Source organism: Periplaneta americana, chromosome 8 (assembly GCF_040183065.1).
Source record: "Periplaneta americana isolate PAMFEO1 chromosome 8, P.americana_PAMFEO1_priV1, whole genome shotgun sequence".
NCBI lineage: Eukaryota > Metazoa > Arthropoda > Insecta > Blattodea > Blattidae > Periplaneta > Periplaneta americana.
In genome coordinates this window covers 85721056-85736048 of record NC_091124.1, presented here as the reverse complement: position 1 = coordinate 85736048, position 14993 = coordinate 85721056, and the positions used below count along the sequence as shown (strand labels likewise).

The 14993-nt window shown below is 34.1% G+C and overlaps 1 protein-coding gene across 3 annotated transcripts in view; it reads right to left on the bottom strand.

Moving 5' to 3' along the window:
- Nucleotides 1–14993, bottom strand: part of LOC138704844 (uncharacterized) — a 40550-nt gene that overhangs the window by 18639 nt on the left and 6918 nt on the right. For all 3 annotated transcript variants that reach the window (XM_069833159.1, XM_069833157.1, XM_069833156.1), the window contains exons 2-4: nucleotides 12665–12987; nucleotides 8276–8529; nucleotides 4540–4756 (exon numbers count right to left, since the gene is read on the bottom strand). In XM_069833159.1, coding sequence (XP_069689260.1) covers nucleotides 4540–4756; nucleotides 8276–8529; nucleotides 12665–12987 — 794 coding nt within the window. The remainder of the gene's footprint in view (nucleotides 1–4539; nucleotides 4757–8275; nucleotides 8530–12664; nucleotides 12988–14993) is intronic.

Sequence of the window (14993 nt, the reverse complement as noted above, 5' to 3'; positions counted from 1 at the left end):
CAGGAAATATAGACATGAATGTCTGATTATATGTTACAATAAAAGAGCATAGAACTCCTCACAAAAGTCCTCATTGCCTTTGTTTTTGTTAGCCAAAATTAAAATCTTTTGTAATATGTAGCAAAGTATAAATTCACAACAAACTTAGAAAATTATATAGAACTATCTATTAAACCCATGTTATACAATTTATAGCAAATTTCTAAAACAAAAAATGAAGACAGTCACAGAAAATGTTCTTGTCAAATGACGATGTGGATTAAAAAAAGTGAAAAATATTCAGTGTTAATTTATTATATACAGTGTTGATGCTTTTGTTCTAAACCCCTACTAAGGAAAAAGAATTTGATATGGAAATACATATAGCTTTTTAGATTTTGTGAAGGTTTATGACGTGGTAAAAAGATCTTTATAATTCAACAAATTCCAACTCAACTATTATTGAATATTATAGGAGTATACTGAAATACAAAAATTGAAATAAAAATAATAAAAAAAATCACACTTTAAACAAATTAATAGAGTTGAACTAAGCTATCCATTGTTGCCTATATTGTTTAATGTTTAGCCTAATGAAATAGTTCCAAAATAGAATGTTAATACAACCTAATACAAAGCCAAATACATTACTGTATGGCGAAGAAAAATTAGTCATATTTATTTAAACTATTAATTAACTTACGAAGAAAGAACATTCCTTCTTAGAGTTTAGACAAGAAAATTTTCTTTCTTAAAATCTACAGGTAAAAACCCGTAAGAACTAAGACTATAATGGAAAAAAAAGTAGAATAAGTAAATGTATCCAATATGCCAGTTATTGTGTGAAGGAGAAAAGAATTTCCAGGGCAAGGGAATTACATTTCAATAAATATTAGAAATGTAAATTAAATTTTAAGTGAGAATGCTAAAATGCTCATATCAAGCACAACTAACTGATGCCTTGCTTGGAATACCTTACCTTATTTTCATTAAAACCCTTACTACACTGTAGTAACATATTTTGTCTCATGAAACTTTAAGATACAAAATGCTTTCTCCATCATTCTGAAGTAAGTTACCAATGAATGTGACGCCACCTAATAGAGAAATTTTTCCAAATACAAACTATATGAGTTCTTCCAGACATTCATTTCAAAAAAGTTATGTAAGCCAAATATGAGCAGTAAAATGTGATAAACAGAAAAAACCATTTGCAGATATATTGTACTTACTAATTTAACAAACCATATTATTAATTGAGGGGCTTAGAACAAAAAGCAGGTAAGTGACATTACTAAAAAAAAAAAAATGAGGGAAGTGCGTGCTGTGATAGCCCAAAAGAATGTTTCTTTGGGATAAAATCAGGTAAGTGATCACACTGTGCAGTGCTGCTATATGGGCATCATTTCACCAAACTAGTGTATAATATTTCATTGCATGTAGAACTTTAACTGTAATTTCCTCAAAACTAGGTTTCCGTCACTTACCTGCTTTTTGTTCTAAGCCCCTCAATTTATTCTAGTACATTTTTCATATATACATTATATGAATATGCAATTGTTTTTTACATCTCGAGATTCATTTCACAAGCAATGACTCATATGAATCAGCTAATTCATACATGATGCAATAAGGATATTAGTATTGACTTAAAAACCATTGAAGAAAATGAAATACTTTATTGTGGAGTTTCCTCTGATGGAAGTAACCATGGTTCGATAAAGCTCTTTCCAATAGTTATCCAGTATTTTGACTGGAAGAATGGTGGCTTGCAGTCCAAAATAATTGAATGGAAAAGTCAACCCAATGAGACTGCAGACATACTATCGTCATATGAGAAGGAAACTCTGGAAGTTCAGTATAATTGTAAACATGTTACTTGCCCAGACATATTCAAACATTTTTAACAAGAGCCAGAACAGGCACATTGTCACACAATTGTACGTACCTACACCGATTTCACATTTATGATAATCCTACTTGTCTGTGGTGTAATAATCATGATGAAGATCTGGAACACATTCTTCTATACTGTCCATCCATAAACCACAAAAGAAGTAAATCAGTACCAATTGCAGAAGACACAGCCCTGCAGTATATATTGACTACACCCAACCTCTGGCTACTAGCAACACGCATCTATAATGAACACCGATCAAAATATCCCTCTTTTCTTGTGAAAAACAACAACTGAATAGACTACAGTGGACATTAGTGGACTTTATGTTGTCAGCAAACAGCTGGATAAATTAAGAAGATTGATCATTGTCTTTTTCCCTCCGGTCTCCCAACTAACACTCTATATGCATTTCTGGATTCGCCCATATGTGCTACATGCCATGCCCATCTCAAATGTCTCGATTTAATGTTTCTAATTATAACAGGTGAAGAATACAATGCGTGCAATTCTGCATTGTGTAACTTTCTCCATTCTCCTGTAACTTCATCCCTCTTAGCCCCAAATATTTTCCTAAGAACCTTATTCTCAAACACCCTTAATCTCTGTTCCTCTCTCAAAGTGAGAGTCCAAGTTTCACAATCATACAGAACAAGTGGTAATATAACTGTTTTATAAATTCTAACTTTCAGATTTTTTGACAGCAGACTATATGACAAAAGCTTATCAACCGAATAATAACAAGCATTTCCCATATTTATTCTGCATTTCATTTCCTCCCTAATGTCATTTATACTTGTTACTGTTGCTCCAAGATATTTGAATTTTTCCACCTCTTCGAAGGATAAATCTCCAATTTTTAAGTTTCTATTTCATACAATATTCTGGTCACGAGACATAATCATATACTACTAGCAATATTTCTCAGCTTCAATAGTCTACATACTAACGATCTGTTCAGAAGTAGGTGTCGATAAAGTGTCAATTTTTTTTTTTTATCAAAATATGGCAACCCTAATCAACAGCGACATATGCCTTCTCTTCATATGCACTGTGGAGAGATTTGGGATTTAACCCAGGCATATTGATGCCCAATTTAGTGATTAGAAGTTGTGTACCGCCATCTCTCCTAGTCCCGAAGTAGAAATTTTACATGAAAATTTCTGACTCTACTGGGCATCGAACCCAGGGAAGCTAGTCTGGAGGCAGACGCGCTAACACAAAGCTAACTCGGCGGACTGGCATAAAAATGTTCCTCCATCCAAAGATGTGTTTGTGCAGCACCTCAACTGTCCCATGCTGTCAAGGCTGCAATACTTCAATGGAACTTAATGCATAATTAACATGGACTATTTACCATATTTTCTCAAATAAGCCATGCACCCCACTTTTGAAAGGCAAAAGATAAAATAAAATAAAACAAACACAAATTACAAAAATAAAACTTCCAATAAATGTATTCGCAACAAATTAGAAACAATTCAACACAAATACAACCAGTTAACAATAAACACACCCTGCACACATGTCAGTTGCCCCGCTTAATTAGCCGTTTACATGATATCCTGCGACATTAAAGTATGTGTCATGATTGCCATGTTTGATGATTTTAAGTTTTTTGCTGTAAGTAAAGAATTTCAATCTCATATCTTTAACAGTACTGATTTTCAGAAATGAAAATATAAGCTGCACAAACTATACATTAATCGCACTTGAACTTGATTTTGGCACACATACTGCTAATCCAAACGCCATTTAACAATACTAACAATTGAAATAGCTGCGTGAGAAGTTAATGGCATGCACTATCTCCTTAGGAGTTGCACAGGAGGAAAATTGGGCAATGTTGTCAACTTTATTTTGAATAAGCTGTGCATCCGCAATTTTTACTTATATATTTTGGAGTCACAGAGTTTTCGAAAAAATACGGTAATAAAAAAAGTTTGTATCATATTGTTTTGTAACATTCGATTTAATACACTCTGCAGACTCCCTGCCCACACTCTTTCATGATTAATATTCTAACAACTGAACCAACTACCTCAATACAAAAAAATTGAGATTATCTACCTTCCCTTTCTCTTTATTTTACCATCTTTGCCTCTCTCCTTCTGCTCGTCTCCTTTCTCTTTCAGTCTGTGTTCATTTCAGATGAAGCCCCTAATAGAATATGTGTTAAGAGAATATGTTACAATGCTGACTGAAGACATAATAATCAGAATCAGTGAAATATGTCGTAGTTCCAGTGCAATGGGTGAATTGTTAGCGAATTGAGTGTAGTGTTGAAAGGTACTTGTGTAGGTATGAACGTATCATACTCGTGGGTTTTAGTTCGAACTTAGAGTTAAGATACAAATCAGATTTACTTTAAATGTTATTTTAAGATGCTCCCTGTTATTATTATTATTATTATTATTATTAATTGTGTTTATTATTAATTGTCATTATTGAGTGTAATTAGTTACCACTGCCACTGGGTGTATACCCATTTGCAGTGTGAATAAATACATACAATAAGGTGAGGCACTTCCTCGTGGGAGGCAACAATGATGTAATAATGAAAAATTGGATCTCCATTTTGATATGCATAAGTACAAAACAGTTGTACAGTTAACAGCACATCAATCCCTAAGAAGTCTATAGAAACAAAATATTTTACTTACCAAGGTTTTCTTGTATACGTCTAGTTCCTGGAAGGTCAAGCTCCATAAGAGTTTCAACACTGATTACACTCTGGTAACCAGGAAGGTCCTTCACTGCATCATAGGAGCAACAAATGGCTCTGTCATTAGCAACCAGAGTTGAACCTGGACGTACTTGTCGCTGTACATATTTCAATGCATCTTCCACCACGCCAGGTTTTGGACTGCCAGACTGGTCCTTTGAAATGTACAAGAGGACCAAAAAATGAAAATATTTGAAGAATACAAGAGAAGATGGGAGTATGTTCAGTTTTATAAACTTTCCAGAAGAGCACTATATAAGTTCAACATGTTACAATTTAGAAACACTGTCTTAGGTTCAATGAAAATTATGTATCGAACTTCTGTCAATCATAATGAATACACCGTAACAAAACAGGGTGCAGTAATCACATACAATCAAAGACAGAAGCACTTGCGTATATATTATTCGAAACAAATGCTCTAATTGGTTTAATTCCTACATTAATTGCTAAATACAATAGAACCCTGGTAATCTGAAATTTAAGGTAATTCGAACATGCAAAAAACAGAGAGAGAGAGAAGAGGAAAGAAAAAAAAAAGAATATGTGTACTGAAACTACATACAGTATTTAGAAACTCAAAGTGTACAATATACAGTACACTAGCTGAATGAATTAATCCTTGTTTCCTATCTCAGCCAGGGGTAAATGAAGAGTTATTAGGGAGTACGTAAAATTTAAAATAAGCATATCGTCGTTGCACCTCGACAAACTGCTATGGGACATTTTGGTAAAAAGTAACATATGTACTGCAGAAATATCAGAAAGCTACTGGAAATCGCCCTTTATAATCCAGTAAGTGAATACTCAATGGTTTTGCTTGTATAATGGAAAAATAAAAACAGCTTTGGAAAGTTGTAATGTTTATTCTTCTCCTGAAATATCTTGATTTTTGGACAATGGTTTTCCAAGGTGCAACAACGATATATGTTTCATGAATGATTAGAGCTAATGAAAACTATTTTTGCCAGAGCGAATTTATACAGTATTGTCTTCTATTATTCTACTCAACATTGAAATATTGTAGCTCTGCTAGTTATGATAATCATGCTCCAATAATATTACAAATTACATCAACAATCACACACATCTCACTCTGATTTAACACAGACTGTAAGCAGGCAAAGTATTTATGTATTGGTGTCTTGTGTCAGGCCTCTCAAGTCAACACAGTGGGAGCCAACACAAACCAGTCTAAATATAAAGTCGCTGATTGGATTTTCCACTTAAGGGTATATGTCAAAATCGATTTTCACAGTATACTGGCTGAGTGTAACATCTTTCAATAGTGTGTACTGATGTATGAAGACTCGGTTTCTTTATTTCTTACATTTACAAACCAAAGTGCAGATTTATAATCGTTCAGTTTCTCCACAATTGCAGCAGTATGCTAGGCTAATATTTCCACTTCTTTTGCAACATGAATAATTCATTATAAGAGGGAAACGTAAATAGACAAAAACAATAATATGTGAAAGTGACAATAGTGTTGTACTAGCCTACCGACTACGAAAAGTGCGACAGCATCTGTTCCATAATGGGATATGAGTGAAAATAGTGCTGAACCACCTTTGAGCAAGTCAAAAATCAAACAGGCCCGAGTTAAAATCGTGGTTGGGACAAATTACTTGGTTGAGGTTTTTTTTCTGAGGTTTTCCCTCAACCTATTAAGAGCAAATGATGGCTAACTTTCAGCGCTGGACTCTGGACCCATTTCATTGGTATTACAACCTTCATCTCATTCAGCCGCTAGATAATCATAGCAGTTGATAAAGCATCATAAAATAAACCAAATAAAAAAATGCCCAGAAACAATCATTCGTAAACATAAGAGTATAGGTAACACAATTTTACTTAAATACAGGGATGTATTAAAATGTTCTTTTGTTTTCTGGGAATTCATGCACAAGCAAACATATCAGATCGATGCATAAGTTCGTAGTATTTTTGTTTGTCATCACAACACTCCTGTTAGGAGATTGTTGTTTATCATTTGTCAGTTGTTATTTGGAGTATTGAGCTTGTAAATATGCCTTGAATTTTGTGGATCTGAAGAAAGTTTATGTTATTTGTGGCTTAAAAAGATGGAGTGTCAAGTGGAAAAAACGAACACTTCTGATATACTGTTCTGTTTCAGTTTAACAAAAGTTAGTGTACATCCACAGAAAATGATGCTATGCATCTGGTGGGATAAAGGCATTGTGTACTACGAATTGCTTTCTAGAAATGTAACCATTAACTGCTGACATTTATTGCCAGTAACTCAGATGCCTTACAGCCACAATTGAAGAAAAACGACCAGGAAGACTGCATCAAATGCTGCTGCAACACGATAATCTACATCTGCACTCCACTAACATGACGAAAGTAGCTATTCAGGAGCATGGTTAGGAGGTAGTTCCACAGCCCACCTATATTCTACCGATCTTGCAACCTCAGATTTCCATCTTTTTCATTCTCTATCCAACAATCTTCAAGAGAACTCATTGATTAAAGTTCTCGTTAACACTTTGTTAAAAACATAAAATTTAACATTAACATTAACATATCACAATACCAATACCCACAAAATTGCAACTTCATTCAGAAAACTAAAGTACAAAATTGCATACAAAACAAATAACACAACACAGAAATACTTAAATAACCACACTAAACATTCAAATATATATAATTCAACTGGAGTTTACAAATTAAAATGCAATAGTTGCCCACATTTTTACATAGGACAGACAGGAAGATCTTTTCATACAAGATACAACGAACATATTAAAGCTATAACCAAACCTTTCATTACATCAAATTATGCAGATCACATTATCGACAATAATCATGACTACAATAATATAGAAACAGATATGGAAATTTTACACATCACACCAAAAAGTTCACAGTTAAACATCCTAGAACAATACGAAATATATAAGAATACAATAGCACACCCACAATATATACTTAATATGCAACTACAGTTCAATACGCACACATTGTTTGACGTCATAGTACGTCATAGCATACAGACAACCAACCCCCACCATAGGAGCAACACACCCCCACCCCTACCATCGACAACTGCACATCGCAGAGCCAAAATCAGCAGTGGTTCAAGAGACACTGAAGACGACGACAAATAGCGTCGAAACGGGCCGTCTGTCGAAGGTAAATACCTTTTTAACAATTTTAACACTTTTAACGTGTGACAGAGTAAATTTTATGTTTTCAAGAGAACTCCTTTGATAATGAAGATGATTTACAAACTTGGCTTGACGACTTCTTTAACTCCAAACCAGCAGATTTCTTCAGACAAGGAATCGAAGAGTCATAGATAATATAGGAGAATATATTATTGATTAATTTCTGTCTTCTATTCATCTGAAAAACTTTTGTCACAGTGGAAAAAAGCTACAAATTTTTGCATCAGCTCAATATAAATCAATGTGCTAATGTTAAATTATCTTCAACCACTTCCAAAAAACAGAGTTAAGTCTTCATGCTGGTGTCAGTAGTGCATATGCAGTGCTCTGTAATAGTAGGGACATAGTTGGGACCCCACAAAGCAATCCTTAAAAAAAAATTATAGGCATATAGACAAACTAAATGTAATTGGTGTTGAAAATGAGGACACTTAAACAATGTTTAAACAACTACGAAGTATAAAAGAGAAAGAATATTACCTGAATTATTCTTGCCCAGATACGTGCTGGCATGCAGCTCGTGTCAGCAATGCACAGTATCTTTTTCTGAGTTTTCTTCTTAATTCCATCTTTATCTGGGGGTGTTGATGTCATATAACCATCAGGATACACGTCTATCACAACTACAGCACCATCACCTCCAAGCAGCCAGTCATGATAGTGGTCCAAAACATATCTGCTTGCAACATCACCACACTGATCATACACTTTCTTCACTATGTGCGTCTTCAAATCTGCAAAATTCGCAGCCAAAGAGTCAACAACATTAATACACACCAGTGTTTCAGGATATTTCCATTTCTGACAGTACCAATGATTAAAATATTTAAAACATAGGCTTACATTCCTCTAAATTAAAAGAAATATTTGTGTTAAACATCACAGACATCTTTAGATGTAATCTTTTGTTTCAACTTATAAACGTTGTAATTACGAGATGAAATCTTTCTAAATTATTTATTTCTTTTCAATCCAGTAAGTTGATCTAGTGGCCACTGTGTTTAAAGTCTCTGGGGCAAATATCATAGGTTAAAACCTGGTTGAGGGTAACGGCTTTTTCGAATCAAAAAACTCAAAAGTATGGCTTTCTCTGACTGCAAAGCAAAGCTGCTATGGGTTCTATATCACACTAAGTTTGTGTCATATAAAAGACCTTTACAACAGTAAACAAATTAATATTCTATATTACAAAATACATAAATATGCCCCATGAATCATTTACCTACAGTTCCTATATCCAGTTACAGATGAATAACAGTAATTTCCTTATAGAACTATTAATATGAATATTCCCAATAATGCCAACCACACATACAATAACATAAATATAGACATGGAAATCCTACACATACAACCCAAAAACCAAAAATTCAACACCCTAGAACAATAAGAAATATATAGACACACTAAAACACACCCTAATCAAATTCTCAACACACAAATCAATTTCAGAACACACACACTATTTGACTCAACTCTTCATCACACGAATGCACCCACACAACAGGCAGCCAAGTTGAGATGACGCCAAGACACAAAAGGCTGTGAGGATGGTGTCAAGTAGCACCGAAACAGCTGTAAGCTGCACATCCTTACATAATTAACATGAGTAAGATCGCCATTTAATCAATTACTAGTAAGACAGAATTGCAGATGCCATGAGATTCATAGTAGGCGGCGGCAGCGGCAGCAGCAGCAGCGGTAGTACTACTGTGTAATGTAACAACTCCTTTAAGTTCCAAAAAGTTGATCTTGAATGCCTCCAGCCATGGTCAACAAAGATCTCCAGAAAATATTATTTGATTTACAATGTCAAGAAATGTATTACTGGAATAAAAACAATCATATGAAAGGATTGTATGCAGTGATGAAGAGAAAGGCGGAAAAGAGGGAAGATTGGAGAATGCTAGGTTTGAAGTGAAGGGCCTGTCCTTGAGCAGAAAACTATGGATATATATGAATGAATGAATGAATATGAAAGAAATCGTTAAGTTCTATTAAAGGAATACAGGCCTTGTCAACAAATAACAATGGTGGTGATGATTACTAGTAATTCTGTTCTGAGGCAGAGTTTATTACAATATTAAAATTCTACAAGAGAACCTACTTTTACTTTCCTCTGAAAGGAAATCATACTGCGAATTCCTATTGTTCTCTTGGCTGGGTTTGAATCCACAATCTCAAATCTAATGACAAGCTGCAAAACATTATCAATAGGAGACGGATGTTGATGAAAAGTCATCTTCTTATTTGTCACATTAGGACGATGCCTATTAATATAGAAATCCTTTCTATGTTAATATATTTCTTATATTGCATTTTGTGACGTTTATGAACTAATAGGCCATTTTTACATTTTTTCGGCATTTTTTGGTCACTTTTAATATTTTTAAGAACTTTTAGATCATTCTGAATGCATTTTACTTCCTTCTTTACACATACACCTGTTATGCCTAAATGTTTTTCTAAGCAAACAGATCAGTAGTAAGCCTTACTAGTAATTACCTACTGACTAAGTGAATAACAGTGAAGTTAAAGTTTTATAGTTTGGAACAAACTCTCAAGTCCATCCCTCATTCTACTGAAGGCTTCACCTCACACAACGGAAGTAATATAAAATGCTTGACAACAGCTTAGTTTAAGTGAGAACTTTGACTGTTACTGTTCTTTTGTCGGTATGAAGGTGTCTTTAGAATGTATGTTTGGAAGGAGGGAACTTTCACCATTTCCTGGACAACAGGACGTTGTGTCCCCAATAAGGTTTGGAAGGGATGTACTACTGTAGACAGTACTTTTAATACAAAGATTGCAAGACTGCACACTGCGCCCACAATTTTTGTCATTTACACTCTCCACCTGGAAGATCTGGTAAGAAAAGTGACGAGCGGAAAGAGGATATGGAGAATGAAGGCACTGACATGGACATGACTGACACCCCTGATTGAAACATATTGTAAACCCTCTTTAAAATGTATAGTTTTCCCTTAATACTTTAATTTTGTTGCATTCTCTTTTCCTTTATCTTAGTCAAATTCCATTTGCAGGGCAGTCATTGAAACAAGGTGACTAATTTTGAAGAAGTTGTGTTGCGAGTATGGTGAATAATATTTAAATGTCATTTTCTTTTAATTTCATGCCATTTTTTCCATTATTTTAAGGGCATTATATTGATCATTTTAAGTCGATTTTTAAGTCATCAACATCCGCCCCCTAATTATCAGGAATCAGTGACATGACAATGATAGGGAAATTGTGAAATAATAATAATAATAATGATACTGAACGACAGGTAAGTCTCATATTTCTTTTGTTTTCCAAAATTTCACATGATCTGCCTGGATTGAATCCTGACATCTTTGGTGAATATCTTCATTAAACTTACAAGAGAACTGTTAATGAGCTCAAGTCGAAACCTCCCCTCAAATTGCATGCACTTATCTCTGCAACAGATAAAAATATTTTTAAAATTTAAATGTTGCACTGAGAAACAACAGTGTGCGTTTGAAGGGAGTAGTAAGTTGTTATCTTCCAGCAAAGTCTATGCCATCAAATGTCATGCAAGACCTTGGGTAGTAAGAATAAAAGTTAGATACTTTCTCAAGGTTTGTACTTATGAGTATGAGCACTTCCTATGACTATATACTCATAACCAGTAGAACATACTAATTTTCCTAAGAATAAAAACATTCTACCTAACGCGAATGTATACTCATCTCAACAGCCTTCTTGATCATTTAAAAGTTAGTATACAATCGTGATATCTATCTTATTTGACCACATCACAACACGATGCTCAATTTTTCATAGACTTTCACATGCTATCGGCATGCTGTAGTGGTCTGTTTTGCTTTTTGTAAATTTTGATAATGGATAAATAAATAAAATAGATAAATAAATAAACAAGCATGAAAGAGAGAGTGAATCAGAAAAATGACATTAATAAAACAGGAAATAAGAAAATAATACTGGGAAACTGTCATTATAGCATGTTGGATGGAGATCACAATCCATTTCTAGAATTCCAGGTATGTTAATAGCATTTTTTATTAGGGATACATGTAATTGCATTTTGCAATTCAAATTTTACAAAATAAACTGTAATTGTTAATTATAGTTAACAATACAATCTAACCTTATAATTTGATAGCCATTCATATTTTTATAGGTCATATTTTTTTATGAAGAATAAATACATGTTTAACCAATTTCACATTCACTTTTGTGAAGCGTTAAAGGTTTCTGAAGCTTCTTGAATCCTCATGTTCACGTATTTTTCTATATTTTTCCATGAGGCATTACATCATTCATAAATTCTGTCATTTTTTTTTATTTAACTCAACACAAATCAACAAATATCAGAACTGAGCCTGTTACAAACCATACTCAGAATATCATGAGAACAAACTTATAAAAATGAAAATATACTAGCTTTTATTCTTACCAAACATGCGTATTTATATTCTGTACAAAATGGACAAATGAGTATATTCTACTATGCTTCTTTGTTATGAGTATGTAATCAAAAATGAGTAGATACTCAAAATGTTTTTATTCTTACTAACAAGAGTGTTTACTAAAATGAGTCCAATATATGCTCATTTTTATTCTTATCACCCCTTATGTACTAAATATACTTTGCCAGTTGAGTGAGCAATATCTTTTCAACGCTACAGCCTACTAAATTTTTCGAGCTTTAATTCACAACCTTACAGTTGGTATGGGCAGCCAATTTTTTTTCTACTATAAAAGTCTAACAATTTAGGTAATTTGAGGCGAGTTTCGACAGTTCCCTGGCTGGTAAATTCTTCTTAACTAAGTTAAAGTTCAAATTCAAAGAACTTTGAAATTACTGAACATCTTTATACTCACTAAGATTGTTTGCTGCAACTTCCACGGGAGTTCTTTCACACCAACTTAGTATTGCTTGGATGATGACTTTGAGGTCACACTTCAGTGGCATAAAAAATGATCCTTCGCGAATCGGAACCTTCTTCGAACAGGCAGTGCAAGACCAATTGTACTTGTCAACAACTCTCGCTTTATTCCATTCCATTTTGCCTCCTTTGCAATTTGTGTTGGAGCACTTCAAGCCTCGACGTAAGAGCCCCATTTCTTTCAACCATTCACAAAGTTCTCCCTCATGCCCAGCATTTAACATAGGCCGTATCACCATATGAAAGTATTCACATTCTCTGTGAAAGAAAAATTAAGGTTACATTATATGTATATAGAAGTTAGCACTGTGCTTACTGTTGGTTGGGATATCTATGGGAGAGTAGTAACTATTAGGATCTACACCAGTGGTTGGAAAATGAAATCTGATTGTGTAGTTAAACAAGTAATACTACCACAACATATAGAAAATATTGTATCTCATCTAAGTTTAGCACATAATAAAATGGTATACACATCAAGAAAACAGAGAAGCCAAAGCCAACAAAAAGATCAACAGCACCACTATAAAGCGTCAGAGAGGAAATAAAATCAACACTAGATAACTCTTTCAAGCAGAGGTGTCATTTAGCAGGGCGGAGGGGGCAATTGCCGATTGTCCCCCTCTTGAGTTTAAGACTGAAAAGATAACTCTTTCAAGCAGAGGTGTCATTTAGCAGGGCAGAGGGGGCTTTTAAAATGCATACACTTTTTTATAGAACCCACAACTACAAAAATTCAGGATTTTTTTCTTCCATTCTTATGAGCTTTAAAAATATGTTCAGTACATCTGATATGATTTAAATATTTTATGGTCAAGTTCGCCCCAGTTTACAGTAGCTATGAAATGAATTAAATTAGGTTTTATTTATATATATATATATTTTTTTTTTTTTTTTTTTTTTTTGAGGTTATATCAGCATTGCCAGTGTGCCAGAATTTTGTCCAACAAAAGTTCTTTTACATGCCAGTAAATCCACTGACATGAGCCTGTCGCATTTAAGCACACTTAAATGCCATCGACCTGGGCTGCGATCAGACCTGCAAACCTCGGACTCAGGTCAGCACTCTATCGACTGTGCCACTCAGGTCGACGGTGGCTATAAAAAATAGTTAATTTTTTCATAGGAAATAGGGGGTGGGGGAGTACTCCACGCAATATAACTTATAAGGTCTTCCCTAAGAAATGTTGCCCATCCTACTCCCTCCCACCCACAAACAAAAACTGAAATCATAGTAAACACAAATGAAGACAGATACATGATACATAAACATAGAAACTGATGGCAAAGTCTTTCATCCATTAAACAAAGCAAATCAAAATTAAAGAAAACTAGGCAGTTCACTCACATAACATCAGAATGTTAAACTCTAGGAAATGTGTATAGTGGAACTTTGATTATCATTTTGAACTATCGTCATTTCTACTATTTAATATTGGTACCATAAAATTAATTATTGTCGAAATTCTACTAACCATATTTTTACGATCATACGGTAATTACATTGGTGCATTTCTCCTGAATGATTAATATTCGCATAATCTCTTCGCTTGCTACGCCTGTTTGCTTACAAGCAACTCTTTCATTGAGCAAAATTGTCTGGTTTGGAGATTTTTATTATAAACAGAAAGATAGTGGCCTAATGTAATTTAATACATGTTTAGACTTGAATATTACTTGTCCATTTTGCTTATAATGAGAGTTAAACACAATCATCTACCGCGTAAAGTGAATTACGAAAATAACCTCTTCTTTTTCATACTACTAGCCAGGGCAGCCGAGAAGGGGGGGCAAAGGGGGCAAGTGCATATGGGCCTGTGAGCAGTAAGGGCCCGTCAGATTAAGTGAGTCTGATTACTTTTTATTATCATGAATAATTATTCACAGATACATACCAGTACTATAAAATTTTGTAAGAACATTTGTTTACATGAATCTGACATATTAACAAACTATAGTAGAATTAATACAAATTACCACTTCATTATGTAAATGTTTAACTTTTATATAATAGAATATCGGTTTCCCACGTTAACAATCATCGACACGACACTTGAGGGCTCCGGGATTTGCCTGAAATATGTTCCCGTCGCTTGTACTGAACACGTTCAATTGGCTTGTCCTCTTAACTACCAACACCTGCCGGCCAACTGCAATATGCTAGTGGACTCTCCCAAATCCAAGCCGCAGGATCATGTTTCCTTTTCAGTAGGTCCTACATAGTATGTTTAGTCTTTTCGTTGTCGTTTTTCTAGTAAATTCTG